This window comes from Labrus mixtus, chromosome 7, assembly GCF_963584025.1.
Source record: "Labrus mixtus chromosome 7, fLabMix1.1, whole genome shotgun sequence".
NCBI classification, from domain to species: domain Eukaryota; kingdom Metazoa; phylum Chordata; class Actinopteri; order Labriformes; family Labridae; genus Labrus; species Labrus mixtus.
The window spans coordinates 18,162,089-18,187,839 of NC_083618.1; the positions used below are offsets into that span (position 1 = coordinate 18,162,089).

At 38.7% G+C, this 25,751-nt stretch overlaps 1 protein-coding gene across 2 annotated transcripts; it reads right to left on the reverse strand.

Moving 5' to 3' along the window:
- On the reverse strand, positions 1–24,501 carry ngfb (nerve growth factor b (beta polypeptide)). 2 transcript variants are annotated; one of them, XM_061043369.1, is made up of 3 exons: positions 24,321–24,501; positions 6,583–6,730; positions 1–3,043 (listed from the first exon to the last, which is right to left on the reverse strand). In XM_061043369.1, exon 3 carries the CDS (start codon positions 3,030–3,032, stop codon positions 2,427–2,429), a length of 606 nt encoding a protein of 201 aa, XP_060899352.1. In that variant the 5' UTR covers positions 3,033–3,043; positions 6,583–6,730; positions 24,321–24,501; the 3' UTR covers positions 1–2,426. The 2 variants fall into 2 exon arrangements, with proteins under 2 accessions (XP_060899352.1, XP_060899351.1); XM_061043368.1 differs by having other exon boundaries at positions 6,583–6,733.
- Between the last annotated feature and the right edge of the window lie 1,250 nt (positions 24,502–25,751).

Here is a 25,751-nt window from a genome sequence, read left to right on the forward strand (position 1 = left end):
TCCATGTATGTAAGTGTTTAATAAATAACAAGATCATTGACGACATTTTAACAAAACGTTTGCTTATATCAGACCTGAGTCAAACTGTATTTCAGTCTACTGAGAGGGCCGTGCTAAAGGAAAATATAATGGAGGCACGAAAAGCACTATAATTAAGAGGATTGTGTCATGATGCTGGCGCTCTCAAGAGTTGTTGCTTTGTCGGTAGCTTAGCAGCGGTTCAAGGTTTGAGACGGGTTAAACTTGTGCTGTCATGTAGATTTGAATCCGCTTCGATGAGTGTCAGAAGCTGCACCTGAGGATCAGCACAAATCCACTTCCTGAGTCCTGTAGGAGTCACCTGCGTGTCACTACGAGCTATTATCCAAGTTTTGATTTATATTTTTTCTCCCGAGGCTAAACCTCTAGATCAAAAGTTATGTGAAACTTGAGTATAGATGATAAGAAATGCTTAAGGTTAAGTCAGAAAGAAAGTTATCTCTATTCACAAACAACTTTCAGAGTCTGAATCAAATGTGGCCTTGCGAGTCGTTTCATCATACTCTTTGTTAAAGCTGCAGTTCATTTGTGATTCAGCTGAACCTGGGTCTGAATCAAGGCTGAAAGATGACTAAGAGTTTAGAATAAAACACAGAACCTGATCTTTATGTAAAGTGTAGTCTATTTGTTGTGAATTTGTGCTATAAAAATAAGAAATGACTGATTGAAGTGATATTAATTTGAAGATAATACAAATCTACGGAGGCACTTAATGGTCAAAACATTTTTTGAATCCTTTTGCGATTAATTATGCATCAAAAGATGTTGTAATACTAGAAAAATGCCCTTAAATTCAAAAGAGCATGGAGCATGTTAAATAGTTGTTGTTTGTATGATTTATTTGTCAACTAAAGCAACATGTAGGCCTAATGGTGAATTTGATCGGCTATAACTATCATTTTATTTCAAATGTTTCTTATTTTTGAGAGGATAAAACAAGAAGTTTTAAGCTACCTTTGATTTATCCAAAGTAAATATGAACTGCTGCTGAAGAGTCTGAGGTTGAACAGTTCCCAGCTACGGCTAGGGTGCCCCTGAGCAAGGCACTCGGGGCACTCGTCTGTGTGCTGCACCATCCCTCTGACATCTCTCCATAGGGTCCTGTTTCTGCATGTGTGTGTGTGTGTGTGTGTGTGTGTGTGTGTGTGTGTGTGTGTGTGTGTGTGTGTGTGTTTTAGGTCTATTTATGTGTGAAGCAATATTCAGAGTGAAATAACTGAATTTCCCCTCAGGGATTAATAAAGTGAGCCTTCTCCTATATTTAGTTTGAATCACTTTGTATCATTGTGTGCCCTCTCAAGGCTTTACTAAACTCAGAATTATTCTTTCATGCAGTTAACAAAAAATATTTTATTCATATTTATAGAACCTAAATGTTAAGTAATAATAAATAATAATGAAAAAAATAAAATAAATTCATATTCATGATGAATATGAAAATGGAAAATGGTAGTTGTGATTAGAGTTTGCAGAGCAAAATAAGATGTGTGTCCCTTTAAAAGATGAACAACTATTCAGATGTATAGGTTAAAACCTTGTCCCTCGCTCTAAACATAGATTTGATCAAACATACCAAATCATTAAGAGATACTCCTCTTCCTCTTGCTGTGATAGAATGATCTCTGATCCATGTTTCTTCTTTTTTTACTCTGAGTGAAGAGCTGTTTTTTCATAACTTTGCTTTTTAGAGAATTCTGAACAGAAACAAAGTACTCTCTTGGGCTTTTTACTACCATAATCTTTGTCAAAATTGATACAGCAGTATCAGGGATGTCTTTCCCCACTGTCTATTCCCTTGTTAAAAGGCGCCTACATTACCCACAATGCAACAACAGTCCAGTCAAAGAATCAAGTGTAGCAAATCATTTAGTCTGAGCTGCTCAGCTTCAACACAGATGAGAGTCTGGCTACAGAGGGTTTGCTAACCTCACTTTGATTTTGACTTAAGAGTCTGATGATTTGGTCTTTTTGAACTTGTAATCTTTAACTTTAACTGACTCAAGTGGCATCATTTCAGGCGGTTGATGAATATGTGCAGCTCCCCCTAGAGCTCAGAAACACTCCCCAGGACATGTAAACATAAGTGTAAGAGTGATGGAGTTCCCCTTTAAGGTGAACTTGTTATTAGAGGATTGAAAGATGAGATAATAAAAGACTGTTGGACTTCCTGTTATAAACAGCTGCTAACAGACAGATAGGCGATGCAGCAACAAGCCCTCAGTGTTTTGTACTCCCACATAGCTACGAGCTGCAGATACCATTTGACCCAGGCCTGGTGTTTATACATGCAGTCCTGATACCTTTTCATATACCAATAATTTACTTTGTGCATAGGGTGGTGAGTGTGTCTGTGTTTGTACTGATTGTGTGATGTGGAGTAAAAGTCTTCACTGCCGCCACGACTTGCGGCTCAGCACACACACGCAGGCCACGTTGATGCGTATGAGCCTCCAGGCCACCAGCTTCTTAAAGGAGGTCAGCGCTCGCACAAACGTGTGTGAGTTGGTGCAGTAGGAGTTCCAGTGGCGGGCGTCGATTCCCAAACACCCAGAGCTGCCAGAGCGCGCACTGTGACACGTCGTCTCAAAGAAGTACTGCTTCTTGTTGACATTGTTGATATTCACATCCGGCAGCACTGTCACCTCGTTGCCTGAAATGTCCGTTGCGTTGGTTTTGTTGCCCACCCACACGCTGATGCTCTCACACACGGAGTACACTCCTCGGTGCTGAGGTTGCCCTGCTCGCCTGCGGGCCCTCCTACCGGGACCCTGCGACCCCGCCGGGTCTGCATCGGGAGGCTGAGCGCTGAAGAGCACCCGGGGCGAGAGGAAGCGCCGCTTTGTGAGGAGTTTGGGGTCCACTGTGGGGATGGAATCTGGGTCCTTGCCTGAGTCCTGCTGCTGGGTCGTCGTGGCGGCACAAGAGTCTCCTCCGTTGGCGGCCACAGCCCGGACACTGAAGAGGAGGAGCAGGACCAGCATGGACGACCTCATGGGCACACAACCTGAGGGGTCAACAAAGACAAAATCCCCCCTGTGTTATTGCCTTTGAACAGTACACTTCAGTATATCCATTTGTCCACCAGAACTGAAAGGAATATGTTCACTATTGTTTTATTAAAGGAGGGACATACTCAGCAGATCTTATTTCTAAGCAATTCTTCAACTCTTTCTATGTTCCAAGGCCGGCCTTAGTATTAAGGATTCCTATTTTTATGTTCACAGATACATGTTGAAAGATTACATTTTTTAAATATGTAATGAATTGATTTTTGATCAAAGTTGTCAGTGTGAGTCAGACATTTCATTTCGATGCAATTCAATTAAAGAAGCTTAATCCAGCATGCTAGATACTCCCATGTTTTCTTTATGGTGTCAAGGTGAAACATGTTGATCAGTGAGAACTCACTGAACTCTTGCGGCAGCTCCTCTATGGAGAGGAGAACAACATACCTCACCTAACACTGAGTCATGATTATAAACTCTCAGTGACTTAGCAAGCATTTATTGAAAAGTACAGAACAAAGAAAATAATGTCTAACATTTTTTACATTTTACAGCCATTTTACAAATTTTCTGTCAGCCCGGGCTTCAAAGATCCACGGATCAAATGTTTATGTAAATGTAAATAGGCCAAAACAGATCACATTCCTTCCTGTACCTTTAAGGCTAATAAAGAGTGACAGCTTGGTTATGATGACTAATCGAGGGGCAGGAAAGTGAGATGAAGCATTGAGCCCTAGAGGCTGAGCAGAGGGCCAAGTTCCCATTTAATATTTAATCATGTAAACAGGAAGTGGTTCCGTTTTTATTCCTAGTTAAAAGGTTGGTAGTGAATTAGGGGCCTCAGAACATCATAGAGAGGACAGTGAACGCTGTGTTGTGTTTTAAGCTGTCAAATGGTCTGTAGAAAAAGGGACGTTTATGACACCGGGCAGCATTCAAAAGCCATATGAGGAGGTTTTAACTGTTTATGAAAAGTTTATGAAAGAGGAAGAAATTAATTCTGGTGCTTCTTTTGACCTGAATCAAACCAGACAATCATCAGTGTGGAGAATGGTAATTTCTACATGGTTATTTACAATGCATCAAACCACTGCCACAGGGTGTCAGACAGTGACACAGCACGCTGCAGAAACAGCCTTTTCTACATTTTTCACAACAGTTATAGTTAAAATGAACTCAAAGCGAAAAATTCCTCAAAGGAGCTTTAATTATTTTCTCTCCCTTTTTATCAAAAGATTCATTTTTAGGCTTTTTGTATTTATTCCATACAGTAGGACAGAGAAGAAAATCGGCAAAAGAGAGATTGGGGAATGACATGCAGAGAGGGGGCCATTAGTTGGATTTGAACCTGGGCCATCCACTTGGAGGACTAAATCTTCCATACATGGTGCGCAACCTAACTGCTAGGCCATCAGCACCCTATTTTCTCTTTTTTTTTTTTACAGGGGATACAACTGATGAAGTGATATTCTTAAAGGACTACATTTTTATGTTCATTTTTTTCTTGCTACTGCTAATGTATATTCCAAATGCAATTGTTATAATATATTTGAATTTTATTATGACTTTATGGATGAAATAAACTGAAGTTTGAATATCCATCAGCTTTCAGACAAGTCTTCTTATTGATCCTAAAGATATGAGCGGAGCTCCTCTAAGCACACAGCTTTATATAATCCTCAAACTTCATTCAAAGACATGGAAATGGAATCCTATCTCTCTGTGAGGAGGGGGGAAAAGACAGAAGACGGTAGAAACAGCTGAATTCTCTTTGTGGAACATTAAAGAACATCAAATACATGAACAGATATTGGAATTGATCTGTGGAATAACGTGTCACATTATAAGAGACATTGTTTTTGACATCTCATGCTGTTCTTCTTTCATCGCATTGTGACGGCAAACACCACAACACAACATCTGTCTTCAGCGTCTGGCACAGACCGACAGGCTGCGTTCTGTGTTTAGCAGGAATCACAGACGTGTCAACACCTGCGATTCCTCCGTTCACATGCTCTGTCAGGTAACCTTATTATCCGCAACGATGGCCTCAGGTTGCAGGGAAAATGCTCGTGCATCAAAACTGTTGGCACAACAAATCAACAGTGAAATCATAGTCTGTAGAGAACATATCATGTGAGCTGAGATTACAGCATTGAAAAACTTGTGAGGTCTGCCCAACTCCAATTAGCGTCTCTCCTCACACCCTGCTCATCTGCTCACACACTTTCCTTGAATCATTTAAACTAGAATAAACAATCACTACTGGATCAACTTCGACATGATTACATTAATTGCTATAAACAGATAAGAAGACCACAGCGTAGAAGACTGAACTGTTTCTTTTCTTTTACATTTTGTGCCAATTTGTATCGCCTTAGGACACACAGGAAGGTTGCTGTGCAGCAGGAGACAGGAAACAATGATCCACTGGAGAAAAAAATAGAAGGTAAAACAAAGATGATGAAAAAGAAGAGGACTGTTAAGGAGCCCAGCACCTCCCCTGGTGACTCGACCTCTTTTGAAAAAGGAGGTAAAGGCTTTTCATTAAGACATACAAATCAAATGCTGCATGACTAACACGCCTCACTGTGACACCTTAATGAAATAGACTCTTACTTACTGTTTTGGTAACAGCTGTATTCTCCCTGTGTTAATTCAGTGTTTGCTGTTACACTTGTTGACATGTGTGATAGACAAAAAGAAGAATCTAAACAGACATTTCTTTTAAGATTAAAGGTCAGGTTTTTTTTTTTTATCAAACCGCTTTAATCTGAAAATTTGAGTTCATGTGGGAGGATGAAAATAAAAACTCTTCTCCCTCTGGGTTGGATTGTTAAACAGAATCTATTTTGATTAAGATGAGACCAGTAAATGGTAAATGGACTTGAGCTTGTGGAACGCTTTTCTGACCTTCTGACTACTCAAAACGCTTTTACAGCGCATGTCACACCTACACATTCACACACTGATGGTAGAGGTTGCTATGTAGTGAGACCTTTAGAAGTAACTGATCCCATTCATACACATTCATAGGCCGCCGACGTAGCAGCGGGAGTAATTCAGGGTTAAGTGTCTTGCCCAAGGACACAGCGGGCATGTGGCTGCAGGAGCTGGTGACCGAACCCCCAACCTTCCAGTTGAGAGACGACGACTCTACCAACTGAGCCACAGCCGCCCCGTGTAGCCAGTAGGGTGACTACTCCGAGGTCGGGAAGGTAAGAATCTGTAGTGAGTGATTTCAGAGCGCTAACACTGATAGGCACGAGAGCTGTGATCAAATCATTACTGGTTAGGTTAGTCAATGCTGAACCAATAAGTATCAAACAGAAAAGAGTAATTTTAGCAAATTATTGTGACTTCGACGTTTCGAGCAGGTCAGTTGAGCATTCACACCTTGTTTGACGTCGTTTTGGTTATCATTGCAGTGTTTGTATGACTGGTCAATATGCTGCTGCTTCGGCTTTTTAGTAATGTAATTCTTACTTTTTTTGTGCACTGCATTCTTTTGGACACGACCATTTGTCCATCTGGTTACCTTTTCAGTGTCTCCACGTGAACTGTAGCACCTCGGCTCCTTCTAGAGGACGTGATTAGAGCTCTCTGAGGTCTGGGCTCCTGCCATCAGGCCCGGCTGTGGCCCCCATCCAGCACCCCTCTGCCCTGCTCTGCCTCCGCTGCGTATCCTGCTGAGAGACAAGCAGAGAAAGTGTCTCACCCGGCTCGTAAACCCGCTGTAAACACATTCTTTGTGAGGCCGATACTGGAAGAGAGAGTTAATGTGTTATTCCCACATCCGCACATACTGAACATACCGAAACAAAGCAGCAGACCTGCATAATGTAGGTTATCTACTGTGGAAAGTCTTTGAGACAAAAACACTCCAGTATCTTTAAAGACAGATATATGACAAGACATTTAGACTTTAACGATTATTTAGGAACGAGGGAAAACCAGATCATTTAGGAATTTTGTGTATGATGCCTCATATACACAGCAGAGGAGTTAGAATATGTCAACATTTTCTCTTATCAGGATATTGCAGTTGACCTGTATTGTCTGTCTTTGTTACATTTTCCTATATTGATTTTCTATATCCAGAGTACCCGCGATTCTTTCAGTGCCATGATGAAATGCAGCAGCAGCAGCATTTGAGAGAGATAATCCATCACAGTAAAGCAGAAGCAATGATTCTGTTTGTTGTTTTGTTTCAGCAGTCTGTCACTGCCCTCAAGTGTGCTTGAGTTAAGAGTCAGCAGACAGCGTGTTATGGTAAACCTCTTGTAGTGTCAATCACCTGACCTCCACACAGACACACACAAGTCTTCTCAAGCTGAGAAATATTCCCCCAGTACATCTTTGTCTGAGAAAATGCAATCATATTTTATGTTGTTTCTTAAAATGTAAGATATGTTTGCTCGTAGTAACTTTGCAGCCTGGCTGATGAGGTTCAGAAAGTGAATGAGCAGGTCATTGCCTGCTTAAAAAATGAAAGGAATGTAAGATATAAATAGAAGTAAATGGGCTGTAAATCTACACAACCCCAGAGTTCTCCCGTTAAGAGTCTGCACTCATGGCACAGGAAGAGATGCTGCTTTATGGCACCTCAACACCGGTGGTCTCTGGCTGTCAATTTTCCAAAGTTGTTATTCACACGGGTCCCTCACAGCATGAAGTTAACAGTGGCGGACATGGAGGCAGGACATGATATAAAATGTTTACAAGATATCCAAGATGGTGAGGCAAGCAGTGTAGGACTACAATGAAAGTTTTTGCTTATAATATAAAGTGTTATTGGTCAATTATCCAGTTTTAACTAAAGAGCGTAGAAGAACATGCTACTGGTGAGCACAAAAAAGTTGGAAGCAGCTTCATTATGTGTACGACAAGCACACCGGTCCCATCATACAAATATCACCATGCCCCTTGATTGCCTTCGCTGAAAACAGGCAGGTTCACACATCGGCTCACCCTGAAATCTTTTACTCCGGATGGCGGGAAAAGGTCTGGGTAAAGTTGGGGTGAAAATGTGTCTGTTTGCGTTCAAACATGCAGCTCACCTTGAAAAATTCTGGAAGTTTTTATGACTTTAGTGCACGTGTGAAAACAGCGATACTTAAAAAAGTTCTTAACAAGATTTAAGGTTCAAGATTTAAGATGTTAATTGTCATTCCGGTCAAATACAATCATTTGAAATTATTTTGCTTGGAGGCTCCATTTAAAAAGGGTAAATATAACAAGGATGTTTGAGAAATATGTAGGGCTGAATATATTCATTCCAGTCAGATAGTCAAAAGAAACCTATTCCTTTTGAGTTTTTCAGGTACATTTTCCACGTCTGGTATATCATTACTCACTAGGCCTCTACACATACATACTGTACTTATGTAGTCAATTTGCATAAAAGCTCAATACTTATTTTAAACATCAGATTTGATTCCTTACATTGAAAATATTTCATGAACTCTTACATGTCTGACAACACACTGACAACCCAAAGTTAACTTTCTGGCTTTTCAAAAGATTGCCAACTATATCTTCCTCAGTGATTGAGCTTTTCACTGTTGTCACGGAGATGGATTTGTTGACATGCAACATCAGAGGCACTTTAAGGTCATCTGTCCCGCAGGAGGAGTCATTAAAGTGTGATGGATGAAATTGTAACAGCTCCTCAGCATGCATGTCAACAGATTCCTCTACACAACAAGTGAGCTAACTCTTTGCACTCTTTGAAGTGTTTGAAAGCTGAGTGAAGCATCCAAGTGGACCTTGAGCAGTCTTCTCTCATTGCTTTTACAAAAAGTCTCCCTAGCCAGAGGCGATGTATTCATTAAATCACACACAGGCTGAGAACGCACACCTTTTCTATTCACATTTATTCCCTCATATCATTTATTAGCACCAATCCAACACGCTCATGGATGAAAAGTGTCAGGCTCTGTAGTTTAACCTTTATAAATGTGCAAGAGAGACAAAAAAAACCTCTACAGTTTCAGTAAATATCAGAATAGACAGTAATGCAATCCATCATAGATGGATTGCATTACAGCAGCACAATATGCACAAATTAACATTTAATCTAATGAAAAACAGCAAACTGGTTAATATAAAACAAATGTCTCAGTTATTTCCGGGATCCAGTTTTGACACACAGCTGTACAGTAACTCCTACACTCAGTGGTTTAGACACGTGCAGTCAGCAGTCTCGTCCTGCAGTTAGAGGAAAATAGCATCATTCATTCAAGCTACTAGGTGGGCTACAAATATGCACATAACTGCGCTGTACAACATTAGTGTGCACTGAGGCATCTCACATATACTACTCATTGAGCCTTGAAGCAGATGGGCTGCAGCAGCAAACGGCCACCTGAAATATGTGGCTAGTTTAGATAACAGGGATGGATAGTGAAACAGTGAGGGAAGTGCTACTTTTTAGCACACCTTAAATGCCTCTCTGTATATTGATGCTTTTAGTCTCTTACCTATACCTAACCCAATACAAAAAACACTGGCAAGATGTTGAACAGGGAATTTTAAGCAAAACATGCTAAAATAAGGCACTGCATTAAGCATGGACAAGATCATCCTGGTAAAAACCCTACAACAACAAGGACAACGCAAGTTGTTCCTTTTATTTGCTCCTTGATATAGATTTGCGAAAAACAGGCAGAAGAGAACGTTTATTTCTAAATTCGCTGCTACAAATGAACTATCTGTATTTTTATATTACGTTCTCTACACATCAGACATATCATGTCTCAATAATTATTGTTAAGCTTAAATTAACCAATTTATTATTTAAAATGTTCATGCATCACATAGTTTGAAAAGTCTATTATTCTATTTTTTGGAAAGACTTTTACAATTCCAGTGATCCTGCTCTTTATCAAAAATATGATGCTGCTATTTGACCAATTAAAAAAAAAGCAGCCGATTGGCTAGCCTATTTAAAACACCACAACCTTTACAAGCCAGGCTTATACTATTAATAATATAATATAGTAATGCCCTATTATTTACATTTAAATATCAATAGCCTAATTATTATAGTGTAGCCTACAACACTTACAGAATCTATTCTGACAAAATAATAGGCGTATTGCACACTTTTGATACTTTGGGTTTGCATTTCTTGATATATCCTATGTCGAATACCTCTATTTTTAATGTAATATTTCTACAAGAGTAGGCTATAACACCATCATTTTCTACATAAAAAAAATATAATATCACTTATCTTCTGCCGTGTTTGTTATCATTTTAACAGATAAACTGCCCAAAATAAGCTACAGCTGTGATATTATTATTTGCTCAATCTCCGCAGCAAGAGGCTCATGGGTGCTGTAGTATCTTTAAAATTTGCAGTAGGCCTACTACAGTGACAGAACAGAAAGAAAATAAGGATTTCTCAGAGACAAACTAAATAAAAGTGAATAAAATGGAAAGCCAAACAAATATTTAACAGGAAACTATCCTGGACAGTAACAGTAGGTATTGGTATTCTTCCATCAAATTGGCTGTGTTGGCCTACAGCACACTTCAAAACAAGTTACTTCTTGAACGCACCCCTGTTTGAACAGCCTCTGACCTGCTCACTGATTTACTCATTCACAACACAAACAAAAAAACTGAAAGGTTTTAATAACACGTCATAAGCTAGTTCACCTGCTAAAAGCCAACCTATCCTGGGATGTATTCGGAGTTTTCTGCCGGTGGTCCCATCATTTTACGTTCAAGCTTCTGTTGGGACATCCTGGTGAATTTATTCCCATGAGGACTACTAATCTTCATCAAGCAGGTGAGTCTTTGCTGCTGTTGTTGTTCAGTTGAAGTATTTCCAGTTGTTTGTTTGTGTGCTTTTGTGAACTATGAGGCTTCACACTACTATTACAAGGCTGTTTTGATGTCTGCTGATTGCTAATATTTGTTTTGTATTATAGGCCTGCCTAGGCATACTGAAGCTAACCAAAAGCAATATTCATTAGGGGTTTTATAATGAAATAATGCCTATCTCTAAACGTGTTGTTGTTCCTTTTCTGTTCCTATTGTAATTCTGGCCTATTTTGTTTACTTGGGTAACTCAACAGCCTATTGAACTCAGATTAAAAAATGTGTTTCAGTTACATTAATTCATGTCGCTGCTTTGATGTGATGAGAATTGAGACACCAATATCCTTAATTAACTTTGGTTACGACTTCGAGTAAATATTTGGTGTCTAAAAATAGCCAATTTATATCCTATATCTCTAGTGTGTAACCATAAACTTATGCAGACACTCTTTGTTTTACTGCTTCATATCACAACTAACATTGTGGTGTCAATTTTATACTTCGAAGTAGAGCTGAAACAAGTAGTCTGTTTATCAAGCAGTTGGAACAATTGATTGTCAGAAATTAAGCAGCAATTTTCTTCTCAAACTTTCATGCCAGACATTTCTTGGCCCCAGATTCTCAAATATGAAGACTTCTGTTATTCAAACAAACTGAATATCTTTTGGTGGTTTGGCCAGACAAGCACTACGAATAGGCCAACATCTTTTGAAATTCTTTGAAATGCAACAGAATGTTTTTTTTTTTTTTTATATATGTTTTCTGATACTTCTGAAAAAATGGCAGACTTTTTCATCATGAAAATAACGCTTAGCCTACTTGTGGCTATGCAATATTTTGATCAAATTAAAGCCCTCACTATACCGTCTCTTTTAACCTGATACTATATCCTTCTGTGTGGCTGCTCGTTTGTAAACTCTTCTCTTTACTGCTGCTGCTCTTACTGCATTTCAGCTACACCTGCAGCATCCACCTGTTAGCTCCCTTAGTCAGGCAGTTTTTATTGTTACTCTACCAGTCTAAGTTGGGTTGAGCACAGAGCGTAAATGCAAAATATCAAGACGAAGGACTTTACAGTCGTTCAAAGTTGTTTGACCTGTTGTGTTTGAGGCTCTGAAGGTGCAGGTATGCATTGAACGGAGACAAAGTAGTTGTTCCCTTGTCGCTGTGGATTAAATAAATCAGCACGCAAGTCAGTTATCTGGTCTGTTAGTCCTGAAAGGAGAGGCCACCCAGTAACTGACCTACAACTCATTAGCTGTAATGGAGTCAGTTTAATGAGCCCTGTCTAGGATGACTGACAAGCAGCCTGTGCTGGCACACCATCCAGTCTGCAGACCACAAACAATCTACCTCCCTCTGAAAAAAACTGGCAGTTGTTCATTGATATGGTAAAAGTCACTCAGGCTGCTCTAGTAACCTGATCCACCTACAGGGCTGGCTCTCATTCAGAGAGAAAGGGAGGTGCAGGTGACTTTATCTGAAAGCCACCAATGGGCTTTGAATGACATGCTGCTCATTACACTGCTGAGGTCATTGGTGCAAAACTGAAGTTTAGCTTTGTGCTGAATTTGAGCCCTCCAACTTAGGTTCCTGGATGGCAGCCACACATAAAGGCTGAGAATATATCATGATGATGGTTAAAACCTGTTCATTTTTTATCTGTCTTTTTGTCTTCTCTTCGCAATCTGCTTTCAATGACATAAACATCGGTAACATACTGTGACCTCAAGTAATGGTACAGCTCTCCGGGCGGTGCTGTTACAACTAATACTCAAAGTTTAGAGATTTATAAAAATGTATTTATGTTACTAATACAGGACAATAGTTTCATTAACATCTCTAGTTATCAGTTTCCTTGACTGTTCTCATTCATGCAAAATTGATTCGACTGACGGATGGAACTTAGAGAAATTCATCTTTAAATATTTGTTTATTATATAAAGGTATTTTTGGACCATTGCCTGTATTGAATAGTACAGTTGACGAGAGACAGGAAATGTTCTTTCAATTTTAATCTTGAAGATGATATCAAACATTTTAGTATGAGCTGTCTTATAAATAATGTCAATATTATTACATCACTTTGTGCTTTTAATTCATTTTGTTTTATCCACAATCCGGGATTCAAGTGTAACTTCACCTCAAGTTCTGAGCCTGACTCATAGTATGATTTAAATTAAAAACCTGTGAGGTATCTCTTCAAGCTAAACTCTGCAGAATGGTTCCATGTTGTTCAAAGTGTTGGGGGGTAATGGTAGCCTTATTGCAATCATTAGAATAAAAAATGAGTTTAAAACATTCTAAAATATTTTTTAAGGATCACAATGATTAAAAAATGTATATTATTTGACATGCGACGAGTCAGTGTACCCTGCTTAAATAAGTAATAAAGTAAGTCTGAAAAGCAGCCTCTGCAGTTCTTACATTATATGTCCTGTTTCACGAGCTGCTCACATTTGAATTGAAGGATTGGGGATCATTAATGAACCATACAGTTAGCTCTGCTGGGATGATTTTGTAGATGCACATCGCACACAGACAAGCAGACAGACCTAAAAACATCTCAAACTTGAAAACTGTTTTCAGTCAAAAGGCCTAATTGTGTTGCTATAGCAACTGTATCCTCCCTGAGCCCTTTTTTTTAGAAGTACCACAGAGAATAGGTAGACAGGAAGTAAAAGTGTAAAATGATCAGCTCTCATTCATACTCCCATTGGAGGAATGCTGTTCTGTCAGAAGTCCGATCTTGCATCAGGCAGTCTTCTTTGTTGAAATTAGAGTCTGTTTTACAAAGAGCTGTGCTCACCAAAACATATCGGATCAAGCAGGCCTAATATGTACAAACAAAAAACAACGCATTTATTTGGCGGGCCGCCATGACAAGACATGTCCTGTTACAGCTACAAAATTACTGATTTCTATGGCTTTGGTAACTGTTGGAAATATTTGAGGTAAACAAGTACTCAACAGCAACAAAATGTATACAGTAGGTGTAGTCAATTTTTATTTAATTTAGATATTCTAGTGTAAAATGCTACATATTGTACATTTTTAAAGCATCCATTAAACAACTGTCATTTGTTTAGAAAGTAGTAACTGAGACCTTCTCTGCAGTGTGCAACATTAGGAAGCCAGGTGGGTGGTTCCATAAATGTTGGACATGGGGCTTTGGCAGTCCTTTCTAACCAAGAACATGTCAAGTACAGCAGATCTGTCAGTGGCTTTACGTTTTAAAATCTGCAAATAGATGCCCCTCCTGGATGATTTCTGGATGCATTATTTTGCTGTTAAAGTCTGTAGTGGACACAAGGATCCTGGTTTTATATATAAAAATGATACTCAGTGTTAACGTGCTTTAAGTGAAGTTGACTTCTTTTTAAGTTTGGAAACATGAGTTAGAACTTATTTAAACAAAAACTTAAATAAGTAGTCTGCTGTATTTGAGAAACAGTAGATTAGAATTTGTTGTTTTCATCCAGGAGTGGAGTAGCTGAGAAATGTGAGCGCATCACTAACGGACTGCAGCTTTGGTTCTGGATGTGATCAATACGTGTCAGTTATGGTCCATTTTGTAAGTAATCTCCTCAACATTTTGTTTCATTATTTGAAGTATCACCTTCACACTTGACTCTAAACGTATCCTGGAGTGATGGAGCTTGATTTAGTGTTTATTTTCTTAACTCAGAATGAATGAAGACATCATTATTGAGATGCTCTTTTAGAGCCAGTACTTGAATGTTACTATGGATACAATCAAAACCACACTAACATTATCTAACCCAACAAACTTGTAGTAATTAAACATATTTTTTACTGCAGTGTGTTGTGTCCCATGTGCTAATAGCTTGCACATGGAAATTTGATGGCTTGCTTAAACAAAATGTGAACATTAAACATTGAAATGTTCAAGGACTAGCATGCAACATATTTAAAATTACATTTAAAGGGTTTAAGACTTTGCCTCAACCTGCCTCAGCTTGTCAAAGAGTCACATGGAGGTGAGATGTTTTGTTTTGTCTTTTGGCATCTAGTCAAAGGAAACACGTTAAGAAGGATAATGGTACATAATTTCCCATCTTTCCAGACCGCTGTCCTGTTGCATCTAGTTGAGGCAATTTTCTATTTGAATGTTATCAGACAGCTATGTGGGAAACAGTTTTCCCAACAAAATATGACCTTTGGATTTGAGAAGGGGCCTCTGCTGGCAGTTAGTTGTGATTCAAGGCAGATGTGTGAAAGTCTGCCTGGCGTACAACAGGTCCAAACTCAGTGAAACCAAAATGAAGATCAGGGACGGCCAGTCTGTCCGTGCTTGACAACTACACTTTTAATTTGAAAGCTTTAAGTGATGCAACGGTTAGAAACTTCAGCGATATCACACTAAGGAGAGAATTTGATTGCAACATCTGGATGACAATAGCAGCCTTTGTTTTTTTCCTGCACTATGATATGTAGAAATTATATCATATCTTTGAGATTTAATGTTTACAAGCCAAACTTTTCCCCAAAGGAGGACTTAAAACACGCTTCCTGTTGACCACTTAGATTACACACATCTTTCCTGACACACGCTACAAAATCTGTTGGACTTCAGAGATAAGTGAAAACAGCAAGAGAAGGAATGTGTCATAAAGCCCTCAACATCTTTCTTTATATTACCCGTACCCGGAGACACAAAACACAATGACTGACTGTGACAGAAACAACCACACGAGGATGGTAAACGGCACATTTTACAAGGACAGTTTCATTACTCACTGATGCCTGTGTTTGGTCTCAAAGCGCTGAGGAAACACAGCTGACCTGAGTCTCAGTACACACTGTAACCAAAGACAACAGAGAAACAGGCCCTGCTCGGGTACTCCAATTTACTTAAATACACTCTTGCACCACTGACTCGAGGGGCTCAGGCGTATGTGAGGTGCTCTGTTTTCATCATCCAGTGGAACACGCTCAAATACGTAGCGGAAGTGAAGTTTGTGATCAAACCTTGGCAAAGCTCCGTCTCCCGAGATGAACTCTAGATAATCATTCAAGTCTACATGTGAATTAAATTTGGCACACTTAAGAGTTGAGCTCAAAAGCAGTCTCTGTGAACTGTAGCTGTTTCAAACCCTCCTGATGATAATGGTGTTTGTTTTTGAGAATTGCAGCCAGTTCAACTATTGGAGGACATAACAGCAGCAGATTCCAGATCAGATACGGCTTTCAACAATTGGACAGAAAAGTCTCCAGACTTTGCCTGGGCTGACTCTTTTGCTGTTCAAAATCATGCAGATCCTTTAAAAATAAGTACCAGACACATCTAGACAGGAATTCAGTAAAAGCATTTGAGCCATTTAATTGAACAATTGTGCTTTGCACTGCTGGATGTGTCTGTCCTGAAGGGTGCCAGTTCAATCAGCTTCAGATTACATGTTATTTTTGTAGTCTCAAAACAAAACAAGATCCACAATATATTCAGTTGTGGTCTGTTATTTTTGTGGGGACTCTTCTTTTGTGTTCTTGCCCTGATGTCCCTAATGCGGCTTTCCTGTTTTTTTGACAAATGGAAAACAGGACACAGAGGAGACAGAGAGGCCTATGAGAGCTTATTTTTAAGCATTTGTAGTGAAAGTAGCACATATTTAATAACGGAAGCATTATCCCTCAGTTTGTCTGTTCATCAATCCATCAATTTATCCCTTTATGTATAAGATGTGGAAGCCAATACAGAACTGCCTTTAACCTGCACTCTTTCTAATGGCAAGTAAAGTGACTTCCCTAGTTGCGAAAAGAAGTCTGTTTAGATCCAACAACATGGAAAATTACCCTTATTGTCATTTATTTTCTTGTTTTTTTTTACTTTAGTAAACTATTTCTGTGGAGTTGTGTCTTTATAATGAAAGCATTTCCACATCATAATAACTGGACTTCTATTGTAAAGAGTCCATCAGAAATAAAATTATCATCAAATACTACAACAATGTAGGGAGTTACAAAATTTACAGGCGCTCCTTTGACCACCAGTCACAACCATATCCAGCTTCTATTAATCATCAATGACTTAGAAAAGCGAGTCATCAGTTAAAAGAAACCTCCCAGCACATGTTTAATCCACAGGCAGACCAAAAGAGACACACTATAAGCGAGCACACCCATTTAATGTTGCTGTTATTTACTGATATCCAACTTTGAGAGGAGAGAACGAGCGTTTACGTGATGTTCATTTTTTGAGTTATATTCCCATTTAAAATAAATAAGATGATAAACAGGGTTGGCTTTAGGACGTGCCTACCTGTGATTGACAGATCATCACCACAGAGACCGGTAAACTAGAATAGAGAAGTTGCTGTGGGTATCAAATCTTTCATCCAAAAAATTGTCTTTTTATGGTTCCAAAGAATACAGCAGTAGTCCACAAACCAATGGGTGAAGTATTTTTGTCTACGTTAACTCCCCCTTTGGCCACATACTTTATCCCCATACTATAAGCAATAGTTCAAAGTTCAAAGTTCAATTCAAAGACAATTCAAACAATTCAAAGTTCCAGTCAGTCGCTGTCTCTGTCTTTTGAAAGGGATGTCTCATGATAGCCTGAAGGGAGTATCCTTCAATCTTCCACACATGTCCTCTTGGACACAACATTGAACTGATTGGATTTTGGAAGTCAATATCCAGGTCTATGTGACATCACATGCGTTACATTTGTGAACAAGATTTCTCAACAATATTTGGTGGAAATTTTATTGAATAGCATTTATTTTTTACCCTTTCTGTCCGAGTTAGATTACATACATTGTGAATGATTAGTGTGTGATCACCATTCCCTTGTTTGCATTTGTAAGAATGGTCAACAGCCCACAACATACTCTGCAGAGAAATAGAGATGGTGGAAAACAAACACACAAACACGCAAATGTGCAACTTGATTTGTTGATCTAGGCATACAAACTTGAGTTAATAGTTTAGACATGAACTTTTAGTGTTTCCTCCTTCTTAAACAAAATATAAATATTTGAGTAGCAGCTGTAAGTATGAAGCAGACTAAAGTCAGTCTAAACGTTCACTATGTTTTGCCTTTTTTGGCTTTTTGTTTTGATCTATTCTTTGACACTTTGTGGCAAACTCTATCCAAATTGATTATTTTAAAGGTTTTGGTTTGCTGAGCATCTGATTATATCATCACTTTTTATGACCAATCAAACAGCATCTCACATACCCCCGGACATCTTTGCGGCTCTTTTTCACTACAGCTATTGTTTTGGTCCCTGACATTTCTCTCATTATGGTTACACCTTCTCCAAATAAAGTCACCCCTGCTGTTATATGAAGGGCCATAGAAGTGTTGTTGTGTACGTAAAGATGCATACGTGGTGCAGTTCTGTTCCAAGGAAATTTGGCTGTTTGTATGCTGTCACATTAAGCGGTCGTCTGGGCTTTTGCCTTATTTGGGTTTACAGCACCAAAAGAAGTTTCCTTTAAACAACTATAGTCTATTCTCTAAAATTGTGATGACTCAGGCTAATTACAAGCTAGAAAAAGTTGGGTTAGATTACAAATTTGGATGTTGGACAAGCTAGTTGCCTAAAAACGGCCACAAATTTGGGGTTAAAAACATATTTAAATGAAAAGTTATTGGTATTCTGAAATTAAGTCAGTCATTTGCATTCTAAAAACCCTTCTCATGATGGCGTAAATGTAGTGTGTGACTTGTATCTGAGGAGAGAAACTACAAAGGGATGGACAGGTTAACAGGGTCAAGTTGTAGTTGGCGCTCTGGACGAGGAGAGTGAGTCACAGTTCACCCACTGTGTGTGTGGCCTTATTGTAACTCACACTCTGAAGATGAAGAGGTACTCTGACTTGTACTTCAGTGGAGAGAGAAAGTACAGCTCAATCACAGGCACAGGCTTGTTGTATCTCTGCTGCTTACACTTTCTAATCACCATTTTAATCTACCCTCGTCAGCTATATTTTCTGATTTTCTCCTTATGGCCTATAATAATGTCCACTGTGATATGAGAGGGAGGTATTGAGAGGGATACCACTCACTGTGTTTGTACAATATGTAATCTTAACAGACTTGTCCCCTTAACGCTGTGTTTTCCTTTCCATGATTTGTAAGTGGGTACCATGTTCCTTGAACTGTGCCTGAGGCTGCAAGAGATGATGGGACATGTCTGCATGTCTGTGTGGAAGGATGGATGCTGTTGCAATTATATATGAAGGGTGTCTAATCTGGTCTGATGTCAGTGAGGGAGGGATTAACACAAGCTTCTCCAAATGAAGGCAATTACAGTCTTGCTTTTTTTTTTTTTGGGGGGGGGGGGGCTGCAGGAGAAGGTGGAAGATATGCAGACAGAACATGGGGTAGTCTTTTCACCCTTCCACTCATGCATCTACTTGTGCCGCTGTTCTCATCAGCTGCTTACTGTAAATGTGTCAGGGGAAAAAGACCGCCTTTGTCATACTAGCTCCTCCTAGGAATTACTGTCATCGAAATATTTTTGCTCTGTAGCAAAACTGTGGCTAACTCACAGAGGTAACACCCCTGCTGTTTTCTGATGTTCTTCACTTTTCAATGCTTTCCTGTAAACTGAGACTCCTTCTCAACAACTGCTCAATTTAGATGCTCACTTTTTTTCTGTTACAGATTTCTGGGAATCAGGCAAGAAATAGAATTTTATACAAAGATCATGAGGATTAGACAATCCATCTAAAGGTTTCAACACCAAAAGCTCAAGTTGGACATTGAACAGAGCAAGACTAGTTTTTCCAACCGAGAGAGCCAAATTGGACATGACAAATCAGACTTTCCAACAGGATTTGGCCCACGTTTAACTTTATTAAAAAAAAAGAACTTGACCCCCAAACTTCCTTTCTTCCCCAATGTGCATCCAATAAGAATAAGATATACATTTTGCTCATGTGTTCATTTCTTGAGCTGTCTAACAATCTCTCGGCTTCTCCCTTAACGATTGAGTTTAGAATCAGGTTTATAGGAAAAAGCTTTTAGTGTAAATATGCTGAGCATAAGGATGTCCAGCTGGTAAGGAGGGCAAGAAAATAATTCAGATTGTGCATATAACAAGTGCAAGATATAACAGATAAAACACAAGATTAAGCACTACTTATATGTAAAGATTGACGTTAGGACTTGATGGACAAAAAACTGCGGACAAAATACCCATTATACAATGTTCACTAGATTTTAGTTTCTAGATTTTTTTTCTTTTTCTATATTTCTTTTTGGCCTTTTAGTCTATATTTGTATAGGACAGTGAATAAGTTAGTAAATCAGGGATAGCTAGTTGGGAAGAAATCGGGGAGTGTGAGTGGGGAAGACATGTGGAAAACGAGCCACAGGTCAAAATTTTACCCGCCTGGGTCACCTGCTTGAGGACTATAGCCTCCATAGATCCACTCCCCTTGGTTTGCTTTTCTCTTTGTTGATTCACTTTTAAGTATTGCATACTAGGACTAGACCTCATTAAATCTCCAACAAAGCAAATCAGAGCTGAAAATAAACAATTCGATGTACGTGACGGAATGAAAAGAAAAGCAAGAGCTTAACAAAATGTCGCCATGGCAGCCACCCAGAATGCATGGTTTATCATGACTCTTTACATCTGACACCTGTATTCTTGCGTTTCGTTTGCTTGGTCAGAGAAAGGTGTAATGAGGGATGATGTGGGCACACAGAAGTCTTAACACTCTGTTTTTATCAGATTGACCATAGAGCATCTGTAACCTGTCTAATGTTCCTGGTCTGGAGAGACTCTGTTCATCCACCTGTGGAACAGATTGTTCAACAGTGAGGAATGCTACAGCTGTAGGGAAGCTCCCCTGGTGTACATTTCTGCAAATGACCAGAAAGACAGAAGAAAACTTTTCCGTTTGAAGGCGTTTAAACGGAAAAGAGTCTCTTATTGAATACAAAATAATTTGTTCATGAAAAAAAATCTTAATGTATTAAGCCAGACAGAATAGTCACATTCTGTCGACACAGAACTGGCAGTCGAACTTGATTTACTCTGGACACTTTCCTGCATTTTAATGTCTTTCAAATTTCTATCAGATCCCAATGTTGAGATTTTTAAATGCATGGAACAAACATAAAAGTAAAATTTATGTAAATGCAGACTGTATTATGCATTGCACATTTTCAAAAGGCTGCACTGTTTGGGAAGGCTGATGACTATTTCTTAGTTGTGTGTTGTTGAATTCATTGTTTGCCTTTGTTCTTCAGAACTGGACGAAGTAGAAGAAGGCTATACATAATGTTGAGAGATGAAAGAGTTATATCATCATCAGTCAACATAGCACTTACTTGTAGAAGGACTTTGGATGTCTCCAGAGTTTTTCGCATTAAATATTCTCTTGTTTCAGTGATAAATACTTTTCTTTTGTTTAGATCACTAAAACTTCACCTCTGTCATGTAAACTGTTGTTTGGAACGAAGGTTGTCGAGACACCATCATTTTGTACTTCAATACAATGCTAGTAAAAATAAAGCTATATGGATTTTTGTTTTGAAACAAAAGCAACAAAAATACAAGTCCTAGGCACACAATATTCGGTAATTACATGTTTTTAATTACTGATGTTCAGATAAGCGGTGTCCAATGTTCGGTACCAAAACATTACCAACATATTTGTGCAATTTAGAAAGTACTCTCTTTCTCTCTTTGGCTCTTGGTGATTTAAAAAAAAAATCTATTTGGTAGCAACGTGTAAACCTCTTGCTTCTTCTTGCCTGGAAGTGAAGTTACTGACTCAGGCTTTCCAAAAGGTAAACTTTCAAGTAACCATGATGAAATAAAAAAAATATTCCTCAAAATTTGAAGATTACAGCATAAACACACTGTTATTATCCTTTTAACAACACTTATAGCTGCACTTTACGACCGCAGGATAAATTTGTGATAGCAGGACAAATGAATGAAGCACAGATAACCATTGTGATCAGGTATAAGCACAAACAATATTCATACGAGATACATACCAAATAATTAAAGGCAAAGATCACATCACTTAGACCTAATAAATAATTCAAAGGAGACAATGTATATTTAAATAAACCTCTATGGCTCTAAAAATATATCAAATATATTTATTTTTATATTATGACTGAAGAACTAAAGTCTTTTTTTTACTTTGGTAACTTTAATACTATCCATTATTAAAACAAGGAAGATTGTATCGTTTTAAAACATGTATCAAAAATGATCAGAGTATCGAAACTTTTCAAAACTTTAATATTAATACTTACAACATGGATGCATTATTATCCTTTTTTTTTTAAAGATTTTGTTTTTGGGATGTCCCTTTATTAGATTTGTGCGGAACTATGGGAGAACGAGTGAGTATAAAATGTAGCAAACCAGAGCGCTGTTGTCCTTGTATTTGGAGGCTCCGTGAAATCACTCAAAAAAAGTTACGACAAAGTTTTCAAACTGTTGAAGTTTCAGGAAGACATGTCACCTGAGGACGAGTGTTGGGAAAACACCTTCCAACAACAGCATCCACCTCCTTAATTAGCACCTTAGCTTTGGAGCTTCAGATATATGCTCCATTTTTCAACATATCACAGTCAAAACATTCGGAAGCATGCATGTAGACACATGTGGCTCAGGGTTAGCCTTCGTGCATAGATCAAACATGTAGTAAAGTGTACATGTGATGTGAAAAAAAAGTCTTATTTTCAAAATTCACATACTCTGCATACTTGACATAGTGTTCTGCATATCATGTTTCTCATCTGGCGCCTCAAAAAATTTAAGCCCCTAGAGTTTGTCTTTTTATTTCAACAACTGTTCTTTTGTTTACTGTGTTTAAAAAATGGAGTCCTTATGCTGCAAACTTGTGTAATTCAGCCGTTTGCTTTACAGCCTGTTTTAGAAACATTGTTTTCACAAAGTAGTCTGCAGTGCAATGAGCTTCCTTGATAATATTTTCCCTTTAACTTCATTGAAATGCAACAATACTTCGGAATTCAAAAACACATGATGGAGTCAGGGGTTTACTTTTTCTGCTGCCAGTAGTGAAAGTCAAACCACAACTGCCAAACTGTGCTCCAGTTCCCCTTTGAAGGCAGCGTGGAGAGTCAGCCACACAGAAAAGGGACAGCTACTTCAAAGATGCCTCAAAACAATTTCCCAGTTTGGGATCAATAAAGCACATCCATCTATCTAACTGTCTATGACAAAGTCTGTGCCTCATTGAAGAGGGAGAAATGTTCTTGATCTAAAGCTTCTTGGGATGTAGAAGAACATTTGATAACCATAGAGGAGACATTTGACCAACCATAGATGGAGTCTGAGATGCCTTGGAGGAAAGAAGTTAACCCATTATTTTATTTTCTTGTTTAAAAGTAGCTTTATTTAAGCAACATCCTACCTTGAGCCCACCCCCAGCTGATTTCATCACTCTGACTTCATCACTCTCTTTGTCATTGTAAACCGACCATTGCCTCTTTTGTTTGAGTTCAGAGAAGCCTCCCTTTTGATAGTGCAGTATTTCATGCCAGGTGATAACAGCCATATGGTTTAGTTTATAAATGAGTGCTATGTTCCAAAATTGACCATGTAGCTCAAATGCAGACCCACGTTCTGTCTGCAAACTCTCTTAGTACTTGGATGTGTAAAACAACTACTGGTCACTTGCTGGGATGGCCGATCTTTTGCTGATGTATTTCTAAAACAAGACGGTGTAAAATTCAGAAGAGTGCAAATTACACCAAGACAAAATCAAGTGTCCAAATGAAAATTCAGACATTTATTTAAAGGTCTGTTTGACTTCCTGTTCCAAAATAACCAATATAAATACCTTTTTATTAAAAGAGCACAGTGAGTCTTCTTGAGTATAATCACCTGCTATTATGTCAAGAATGCAATAATTTGTTTTAACTGTGTGGCACACATAATTTGAGAGAACAACCCCGCAGCTAGCTCCTTGTTGCCAACCCAACGTGCCATACATAAAAATACAACAAAAAAAACTGCAGGAATGCTTTGAGAATATAAGATAGCCCAGGGAGACGGGTGCAGGTCTGATGGGTGCTATTGTAACCCGATGAGCCCTGAGGCCAAGCTTCAACAGTTTCTGAGTGGATGGAGGAGATGATCAGTTCCCTGTTGTGGCTTATCCTCAACCCTGAACCCCCCTACTGATCTGTCTCCAAACCACAGACGTAATCGAATCAGCAGCTAACTTTTATGAAATACAGAGACTGAAAGAGTTAAAATGTTAAAGGGCTGCAAATGACAATTTACAGCCGTTAAGTTATCTGTTTAAGATATGAACACATCTAAAACTAAAACATGTTCCCCTTGATACAGAAATGTGTTTAATGCATTGCAAATGATGTTTCTCTACTTTTCTGCTTTGCTGTTTGTGCAATAGGTCAGTTAGTGTAAATTAGATTCATACAGTGTGAGTGGAGTTAAAACAGTGCTTTACCTCTACACAAGCTCTCTTTTCTCCACTGACGTAAGACTCCCGAGGATCAGTGATAAATATTCCACTTTGTGTCCAATTCCACAAGATGCCAGGTAGGAAGAAAACAAATTCTTTGTAAATTATTCCAAACAGTCCTTTCTGAGTCTTGCACTTGTTTGAAAACTGTTCAGAAAGTAAGAGAGAAGCGTCCCAGAGGCTGCAGACACGTTCAGACTGCAGAGTGCTGCAGGTCCTAGTGCCTGTCTGCCTTCAAGTTGACGGCAAACGCTGTTAAGTCACTTGGTTACTTCTGGAAGTACAGTTCATGTTCTGATAAGTTTCCATGCTGCTACAGCTTGTCAACATAGGTAGAAAAAACAAGTTATTTATTTTTGGACTTTTTATGCTTTTCTTTAGAGGTAGGACAGTGGATAGTCAGACATCAGGGAGAGAGTGGGGAATGACATTGTGAGACACAAGTCGGATTTGAACCAGGGTTGCCTGCTTGGAGAACGAGAGCCTACATAGGTTGCGTGCACTAACCACTATGCTACCTGCGCCCCCAAGTACTTTTTTCAAGGAATGTCCACCCAATTTTTGTCAGGTTTTACTGAATAGTCTTTTTTTTCTATATTTTTCTTACACTTGAAGTTAATTCACTACTATGAACTCCCATTTTTACCATTTTATTTGATGCTATAGCACCAAGGCGGCAGTGGCTCGATTGGTAGAGTCGTCCCCTCTCAACCGCAAGGTCGAGGGTTCGATCCCCAGATGAGTCACATGTCTGATGTGTCCTTGGGCAAGACACTTAACACCACATTGCTCCCGCTGCTTCGGTGGCGGTGTATGAATGGATTAGTGTTGTACTTACTCTCTGATGTAATAGAACACTTAGAACTGAGCTAAACAGAATTAAGCATTTATTGTGCTATTGTCCTACTCTGGAACACATGCGGCCTCTGTCTTAATAAGTTACAGGCAGAAGCCACATACTGTACTCTGGTTATGACTTAACACTTAAAAAAATACCCTGAAAGCAAATAGTTTTCTCTTACTGTTCAATTTCCCGTAAGTATTTTTTATTTCAAGTGATTACCGTGCCTGATTTGATTAAATGTTTTTTTTTCTCGTCAAAAGCTGAAGCAGATGTTTCACAGAGACAGATGTTGATGAGATCATCTTCTTTAGCAATTAATTTAGCAGATGAGAACTTTTCCAATGATTTTTCATGACAAAAGTATTCGTTTTGATGATATGTTTTGAAGTCAGTGCTCGAGAACGTTTGAATTCTCGTGTTTTCATTTTTTTTATTGCCCGACAACATTCATTGAAATTTTCCCTCAGAGTTATTCCAGATGTTTGTGTTCCCCCAAAATTGGTGAAATTGTTCAGCTTTTTTATTTAAACTTACGTAATTGTCGACATCAACTGGTACACAGGATACAGTTT

Coding starts and splice junctions, on each gene's coding strand:
- ngfb (XM_061043369.1), bottom strand. CDS start 3,032: ATGAGGTCGTCCATGCTGGTCCTGCTCCTCCTCTTCAGTGTCCGGGCT.